Below are 9,147 nucleotides of genomic sequence, written 5' to 3' on the forward strand. Positions count from 1 at the left end.
TTTACGAGACTGAAAAATCAAGTCTGTCATATCGAAATTGTCAAAAACCATCAAAAACCATTTTTTTCATAATTTTATTTTTAAAACCGCTGTAACTTCACAAGGATTGGACTTAGGACAGTGGTCAATATAGAGACTTTGATGTAAAATTGTCTGGAAAATCGATTCCCGTATTTGGCTTTTGAAAAATTTTACGTTTAGAGCACTTAAAAAAAACAGTTTCAGTAAATGATTTTTGTATTTTTTTAGGTGAGTTGCTCCATCCTGCATTTTTCGTGAGTATTTTTGTAACATCTTAGGCTATTTTCCCAAAAAAATTGAACGAAGAAAAATCGTGGGCTCACCCTCAAATTTGACTTTTAAACTTTAAAATCGAAAAATCTCATAAAGGTGGCGTGTTTTTTTTTTGATTCAGTGTATTTTTTCGGAAAGATCGTAAAATTTACTACAAGTTTACCTTTGACCACTTTTTGATACGATGCAACGGCTTCGAATACAGCAATATTTAAATTACGAAATATAAAATTATTTAAAACACTTACGCCCTTCTCAAATGCCATTATCGAGTGAAACTGACTCCATATACACAAAAATTGCTTACATAATCTACATGTCTACAAAGTTTCATTGAAATCGGAGAGGGTCGAGAAAAAAGTACCTAAAAATTCATGTTTAGGGCTGGAATTGTTTTAAAGCTGTGTGCCAATTACTACAGTCCAGACTCGATTGTCCGAAGGCATTGGCAAAATTTCATTTCGAATAATCGGATAATTGTTGAGCTTTAGTATGACCCTTGAACTACTTTAAAGTGGTTTAGAATTTTTAAATCCAAGATGGCGCCCAAAATGGCGATGATGAAATGTTGAAAAATCTTTTTTTAAATTTTACAGGCAATCAACCTTACAAATTTGACTAAAATGGGGTCGCAGAACTCGAATTTCATGTTTAAAGTGAGAAAATAAAAAAAAGATTTTTTTTTTCGTGATTCCGTTATCCGAAGTCCTATACAAACCTTCGGATAACCGAACTTCGGATAATCGAATCTGGACTGTAATGAGATTCCAAGCGATGAATAAAAACGACAAAAATACCATTTCGAGAAAGAAAAAAATGACAAACTATCGAACGCATCGGTGAACCCACTAACAACCGTGCCCACTTTCGACCACGCGCACCGGCGAACGTGGTGGAAAACAATTTTCCATTTTTGCCACCCATCGCGTTGGGCAGAGTGGGGGACGGATTCAGGGTGGAAAATCCGTGCGACGTGTTGATTGGCGTGATAAATTGGGGATATCGAAAATGCTTGGCCCTGGCGATGGATGGCTACAGTCGTACCGTAGAGTTGACAGTTTTGAGGATTTTTCTGTTGAGTGACAATTATATTGAATTGTAGGTTATTTCAAGTAAATGTATTTTAAACACTTGCAAAAATTAAAAATGTACGATTTTTGGTCAAAGTTACTACCTTTAACAGCACTATTAAACCACTGACACTGGCTAGACTAGGGGGTGTGAAAGGGTCATGGGGCTTTCGGCCACCCCAAGTGGACGTCACACGCACTTGGGCTTCAATTTTTTATCGCCGTTATTCGATGCCTCGTGCTTTTGACGGTGGGCTGCTATATTTGTGGGTGGTGGAAAATTTTAATGCAAAGTGGTGTCGAGTTTCCGCACAGTGGATTTGGTGTTGACGTGAGCAAATTCTGCGCAGTTTTTTTTTTCGTCGAACACGTTCATTTCCAACTTTGAAGCCCGGTAAGGCAACGCGGCGGCGTGTCACGTTGAATTATCGCGCTTGTCACTGGAAGTGGTTTTGCGCGGGCATGAGGGCGTGATTTATGCTGCGAAACTTGCGAACAATTTTAAGCGGGAAACACCTGTTTGCTTCATCGGATAGCACTTTCGATTTCGATTTGTGAACCTTTGACGTTGGTGGAATTTAAGGTGAATGGTTGTTGAAATCGAAGAATTTGATGTATGGGTATTCAAATATCGTTTTGATCTAACCATTTATCAAACGTCACTTTTAGACCATTCGAAATAACAGGGTTTAATATTTTAACATGAACAAACAAAAACTTCAGCATGGAATGATAGCCAAAACAAATAAGTTCTGTTAACTTGACCATACTGTGCGTTGTCTTGAATTTGTTTTTTGGTTCGTATAAATTTAAGAGCGAGTCCACGAGCAAAGCATACCCATCTCGCATCGACCTCAGCAATCGGCCTGAAAAAGTTTGAAAGTTCAAATACGTCAAAAATCTTAGGCAAAATTTTATTTTATTTCAAAATTCAAAATGCATCTGGAAGGGCTTAAAAAATGCAACAAAATGCAGGGAGAAGCATCCCAATTGGTTAAATCTAAAGGGAGTTATTGGCATTTTAGTATAAAATAGCATAATTTTCAAACTCAAATAAAAAATTGTTCCATCCAGATATCGACTCAGTTCGACCTGCACTGCCCCTGATCGCATAAATGTCCCATATGCATTTTCATCGCTTTTGAGTTATTGAAGAAGTTTGGTTCAAAACCGTGTGCTCTTTCAGAAAAGCATACAACATCCAGTACTTTGATCTAGAAATCAGGAGTAAATCCAGTTTTTTTGCGAAAACTTAACACGTAGCCTTATGTATGGGACAAACTTCAAATCTTGACTTTTTTTTGATAAGGTCCTATAAACAAATGTAAACATTGAGTGTATCCCTTTCACACCTTATGTCAAAGTCCATCGGAGTAAGCGGGATACACTCAATGTTTACATTTGTTTATAGGACCTTATCAAAAAAAAGTCAAGAAATGCGTTTTTCTCAGCTTGCTGTTTTTGCATATGGGACATTCATGCAAACATGGGCAGTGCAGCTTGTAGGGGACATCTGGGACTACCATCTGAGACTGAATACGCTTTAGGGAAGGCAGTTCAACATATTAAATAGACACTTTTAACTTTTAGTGAATGTTTTGGTTGTATATTTTTGCTCGGAGGACCCCTTAGATCCCATTTTCTGGTGATAATTTTATCATATTCGTGTTCCTGAGACAATTTCACATTAGAAACATGCATAAAAATGTTTATTTTCATCCATTTTAAATAAACCTTTAAAAAATGAATGTTTCATGCCAAAAACTCCCTTTAGATTTAACCAATTGGGATGCTTCTTCCTGCATTTCGTTGCATTTTTAAGCCCATTCAGATGCATTTTGATTTTTGAAATTAAATTGAATTTTGCTTAAGTTATAGCCTTTTTAAGATTTTTGACGTTTTTGAACCTTCAAACTTTGTGTCCCGATTTGCCCCACTTCCCGTTGACCTAGAGTGCTAATATTTTGGCCAGATGCTAGTTTCATATGTACAAATAACCCGTGAAAATTTCAGGCAGATTGGTAAGGTCCAAACGACGTCCTATACAAAGGGAAATGCCCTGTTCGTGGACTCGCTCTTAAAGAAACTAACAGAGAAGAAAAACAAAGTGTGTGTGTAAACTGTATATTTATAAGAAAAATCTGCATAATTGGCAATTATGCCATCATGCCTTGGAATTTTCTTATCGATTTGATGTCTTCAATATGATCTTTTCAGATACCGTAACCGGGGTGACTTAGAAAGGTTTGAGATTTTTCCACAAAATAACAAGTACAAATTAAATATGAACGGAATGGTTTGGATTCATACCGTCCGTGGTAGAGAACTGTTCAAATATCTTCATGAAGAAGTTTTCATTAAGTTTAAAAAGATTAAAAAGTTAGTTTTTTCTAACTTCATCATCCAGGTACGAGAATCAAACCCACGACCTCTGGATTGGAAATCCAGCTTGCCGCTAGTCGAAACCCATCCCCTACCGGTCAGTATTCCCAGTGAGTAGAATTACTCTTTTAAGGGATCTGACTTTGTCGAGCCAGACAGGAATCGAACCCATCACCTTCCGCTTACAAGACGAAACCCGTAACCTCACGGCCACAGTAGCTCGGCTAGTTAATTTCAATTTTAGCAAACTGTCATGACTTGAATTAGTTTGAATCAGAGAAGATAACATAAATAAGTAAATAAGTAAATATTAATGTTTTCGAAACAGGATTCGAAAAAATCTCCAATTTTATCAATACTGTTAGTACAACAAATTTTATAAAAAATGTGAAAATTTTTGAGTCGAGTTTCGAATTCAGTTTGAAATGCAATATGAATCAATAATTTTAGAAACAAAAGTAGTTTTAAAGAACTTATTTTTCTTAGTAAAAAAAATGTTTTATTAACAACCTTAGTAATGGCGAATTCAACGTATAACTAAAATTTGAACACTTCAAATCTGATTTCAATCTGAGTCACCCCGGAATTCAAAAAATAATGTTCAACGCAACTTTTTTTTAAAGCACTATTAAAAAACAACTTTTTTGCCGAAATAGTGCACGGTCCTTGTGTGGCCTACCCTAGCACATGTTTAAAAAAAATGTCGAGACAAACCTTACCAGTTGGAAATATTCCAAAAATTAATTTAAATCCTGTCAATGTCACCCTGGTTTGCGGTATTTCAAAATACATCTTTGTGTAGTTTTATAGAATTTTCATCTGCTGAATTAAAAAAAAAATGAATTTGCTAAAATTTGCCGAAACGATGAACAGCCAAAAGATTCACCAAATTTTAGCATTTAAAAAAATTGAAATATTTAATTGATGACAGTTTTCACATATCATCGTTGTCGTGCTATCTTATTGCACGTGCATTTTAGGCCAAATTGAGTTAAGAACGCCATTTTGTGCAGCTCTCAATTCCTCACCTTTTGACCTTCACAGATCCCAAAAATTCGATTTCAATCCAGAGATATTCAATAAAAACCGAAAAAAATACTTGCATTGTTATCACTCTTCATATGAAAGAAGTTTTAATCTTGTCGTGCAAACTTGACATACCCTGAAAATTGATGTAAGTGCGATAACTGGCCAAAGTGATTTCAGGTCAGAACGCGTTTGACACACGTACATACCCGACATTACGTAAACATTTTTAATTATAACTCGGAACTCCGGTAACCAAACTAAACCAAACTTGGGGACAATGTACATAATAGTTTTTGTTTACATTGTGTGCTCTAGTTTGTGTTTATTCAAGATCAAACATAAAAACGCTTTTTCTCGGAACGTAAAAAAGCTACGTGCGACATGATAGCACGACAACGTCGATTTGTCATTAGTATTTCCTGAAATTTATAAACATTGCTAAAATTTTATCATATTTTCTTTCGACATATTTTTCTATTTTAAACCAAATTGATTCGGTTTACACCTTCCATCGGATGGGGAAGTAAAACGTCGGTCCTGGCCTTGGTTGTTGTTAGGCCGTTAAGTCATTCCAGGTGTGGGAGTCGTCTCTCAGCTATTAAGACTAATAACACACCAAACCAAGTCTGCTCCGGTGGAATCGCTGGTGGCGGTTGGACTCGCAATCCAAAGGTCGTCAGTTCGAACCCTGGGGTGGAAGGTTCCTTGGAGTACAAAGAGGTTTGGGTGCCCTCCTCATTCAAGCCCAGGGTTACCAGGTTGCCAGATAAATCTGGAAATGCCAGATTTTTCAAGTGTCTGCCAGAATAAAGATTCACCCTTCTCTGTGCCAGATATTGACAGATTTTGCCAGAGTTTTCATTTTATGCCCATTTTGAACAACTTTTTCATTAAAATGAACGAATTTAATTGAAAATTAAAAAAATAGATTGCGTATTTCTTAGAGAAAATGCAAATTTATCAAAACTAGTTAAACCATCTGAATTCTTTTTATCTAATTTATATCCTCCCTCCCCTTCACCATTCAGAATTGTCAGATTTTCGTGTGCCAGATTTTTCCAGATTTTCAATCGATACTTTGTCAGATTTTTCAAATTTCGACCTGGTAACCCTGTTCAAGCCTTTGGACTTCTATGTTCGAGCAGAAATTTGCAATAGAGACCACAAAAGACCTGGGGGTCGTTGAAGTGGATGGTTTGATTATTTTTGATTCGGTTAAGACTTGAGACGCCTAGGTTCGAGTAGAAATTTTGCAATAGACCCGCCAAGACCTGTGAGTTGCAAATACTTTGCTTTTTTTTTGCTATTTTAGGGGAAAATACTCGTATTCAAAATATTTGTTTCAACATTGGTTTTGTTTTTGAAAACATATGACCTCCTCTACTAGTAAAAACCTTGCACAATATTAGCAGTTTTCAAACAAAAATTATGGAGTTCAAACACAGCACTATTTTAGTTTCATGACTTTTCTATCGCCGTTGCAGAAATTTTAGCCCTCAGGCTGAAACCCACAAAAACTACTCCCAAAAACTAGCAAAAACTAGCTTCCAAAACGAATACAGCAAAAGTTCTCACCCAGCGCGCGCGCGTCATAAATCGAGCGAAACATTCATAATGTTTATGCAAAAAGCTTGTTCAACCAACAACGCTGTTGGAACCTTTTTTGCCCCGCGGAAGTAGTTACCACTACCATGGTTTCACACTCCCCACTGCTCTCTGTTCCGAGACTGGCTGCTGCTGCCTTCATTGTGAAGTCGAGGTGTGAAAACCGTGTGCGATGCTGCAATTTCCTGCCTCGAAGCAGAACACACCTGGATTTTCGGCAGAAAACTACCTTTTCGAGAAGAGTCTGGCTGCGCTGGGACAATTTTCATCATCCAGTCTGGTCCTGGTCCAGGTTTTCCGTTGCCAACGGTGATGTCCCGGGATTGTTGTTGTTCTGCATACCACCCCTTTTCTCGGAGCTGGACCTGACCTGGTAGGAACCGACCGTAGAATTTCACCACGTGCGTCCTCATCTCCAGGAGTGATGTGTTTGCGACCTGGGCCCTGATGGGACACCCGACCGGTTCGTGTGGTGCGAATGGCACCCAAGAGTGCCATTTTGCCCAAACCGGATGCCGTGCCGACCGGTTCCTTTGGAGCTTGGGTGTACTAGGGCAACACGGCAGCGTGGAAGTGAATCAAACTGACCTGGTTGATGGAGAGCGTAAGCCCACGGTAGTGAATGTTTTGCTGACATGGATCAACTGGAGAGTTGACAATTTTTTTTTATTCTAAATGGTATATGGTATTTTCTTGCTTAATTCTGAATGAAACGAGTTTCACTTTGTATTTTTAGTGAACGACGTAATTTATTCTCTCCCAATTTCTAACATTCAATAGACTTCAGCTTCATGTACTTTCTCGCAACTCTGCACACCGTATCGTTGGCCTCCAGTAGCTGCTGCTTTAGCTCGATATTTTGCTCGGCAATTTTTTCCTGAAAATAATGCGCAACCCCGAAACAAATTATTGATTACTTCCGTCGAAGCCCAGGCCAAAATTCGAAATTTGCTGCCACCCACCACAAGACAGGACAGCTCGTTAATTTTGCTCCGGTAGGAATCAATTTCCCGGAGAAATTTGTCCCGCTCGCGGGCGTGCCGGTTCCGTTCCTCGTCCTGCTGTGCCTCCGCGAGGGCCGCTTCGGTTTTTGCCTGGTTCAGCTCGTCCAGCAGTCGATACTTTTCAGCCACGGTTTCGGTGATTGCTTCCTGCAGGTGGGATAACACAGAAAAAAAATGTCAGCGGCTTCCGGTTGACCTTGGCTGGTGTGGGTGGAACGTACCTGCATGTTGTTGTTGATGACGGCCGAATCGGACAGCGAGTTTTGCAGTGACCACACTTTGGCCTTCAGCTGGACGACCGCCGACGCGGACACGGGGCCGCTGCTGTTGTTCTCCTGGGGGACATGACCTGTCGGGTTGTCAGCGGTGCCGTTACCAACGTTGGCGTTCGTTTGAGGACTGCCGGTTTTACTTTTGACCGGTCGATATTGTTTGGATTTGTTGAAAATTTGACAAAAACATGGCATCTTTCGGCAGCAGTTGATTACGGTAGGACTGCTTGGATGAAATATTGAGTCTTTTTAGATGCTTTTTCTTTTTTTGAATGCTTGAAACAAACTGCTTTTTGGTTGCAAGCAATATTTCTAAAGTTTAATTTTTAAATGTCGTTTAAACTTTAGAAAATCCTTTATCTTATTCTTCATGTAAACTAATGTCAAAAACATAAACAATGACTTTCAAAACCCCGCCGCTTGGCATGAATGATTTTTAAAACCCGCCAAACAAATCGCAGCACACTGGGGGTTGCTGGGGGAAAATCGGAAAAGTCATTGTCAAATGTTTTCTGTTTGCTTTTGGAACGGTGTTGTTTTTAGGGGTCCGGTTTTGTAACTGAACCGATTGAGGCCGGTGAAAACAGGTGCTGCGATTTGTTTGGCGGGTTTTAAAAATCATGCATGTCAAACGGCGGGGTTTAAAAGTCATTGTTTATGTTTTTGACATTAGTTTACATGAAGAATACTGCCAATGATCGTATAAATGTCAACAAAATTTCAAAATTCAAGATTAGACATTTTCAAAAATAGGATTTTTGTTGAGTTTTTCATCCTTTAACGATCTGTGGTCCCAGGATTGATTTTAAAAAACAATGAATGAAAATGGATAAAATCAAGATAAAATTACCATTTATTAAAGCATTTTGGATTTTCTCTTTTCTACCATCTATTTTATTTTTTCCGTGTTCAGGTGGTAATTTTAAGCATGTTTTATTCTACAAAGAACTTAACTTCTCTTGTTTTATGTTTTTTTTTCTAATTCCATTTTAATTTTTTTTATTTGCATTTATCATGATAAGTTTATGTTTTTTTCTGATAGTATTTGGCTTATACTACACCCAACTATCAACGCCATTTGTTCTTTTTTTTTGTTTTTTTTCATGTTTTTACAGTCTTTGTTTCAATTTTCTGCTTATTTTTGACATTTTCTACTATAGAATGATACCATTATATTTTCCTATGAAATATAAGAATTGTTAGTGAAAAACACAGCCAAATTTGACCCCGGCTTAAATTACATTATTTTAAACATTACAAAGTCACATGAAACAAGTCAAACTTTCAACCCTATTTTTTCTGCTATTTAGAGAGACTTCCTTTCCAATGTTTTTAAAGATCATGAATTAGTTGAAAACTAGATTTTTTGCGCCTAGACGTGAGGTTAGGTTGTAGAGGGTTAAACATACCAATTCTGTTTATGAATTCTTGCAGGCCAATGATTGATACCTAAGAGCATGCAATGGCACTGATCTTGTTGCGTGCTCTTCG

General features: G+C 37.9%; 1 protein-coding gene across 1 annotated transcript; it reads right to left on the bottom strand.

Moving 5' to 3' along the window:
* Positions 1-7,109: 7,109 nt before the first annotated feature.
* Positions 7,110-7,888, bottom strand: LOC120420153 (uncharacterized). The gene is made up of 3 exons (XM_039583116.2): positions 7,606-7,888; positions 7,343-7,531; positions 7,110-7,257 (listed from the first exon to the last, which is right to left on the bottom strand). The coding sequence occupies exons 1-3, from the start codon at positions 7,849-7,851 to the stop codon at positions 7,147-7,149; spliced, it is 546 nt and encodes a 181-aa protein (XP_039439050.1). The 5' UTR covers positions 7,852-7,888; the 3' UTR covers positions 7,110-7,146.
* Positions 7,889-9,147: the final 1,259 nt, after the last annotated feature.

The sequence above is a fragment of the Culex pipiens genome, chromosome 3 (assembly GCF_016801865.2).
Source record: "Culex pipiens pallens isolate TS chromosome 3, TS_CPP_V2, whole genome shotgun sequence".
Classification (NCBI taxonomy): domain Eukaryota; kingdom Metazoa; phylum Arthropoda; class Insecta; order Diptera; family Culicidae; genus Culex; species Culex pipiens.

Coding starts and splice junctions, on each gene's coding strand:
- LOC120420153 (XM_039583116.2), bottom strand. CDS start 7,851: ATGCCATGTTTTTGTCAAATTTTCAACAAATCCAAACAATATCGACCG. Junction 7,532..7,605: donor TCATCAACAACAACATGCAG/GTACGTTCCACC, acceptor TCCCACCTGCAG/GAAGCAATCACCGAAACCGT. Junction 7,258..7,342: donor ACGAGCTGTCCTGTCTTGTG/GTGGGTGGCAGC, acceptor CATTATTTTCAG/GAAAAAATTGCCGAGCAAAA.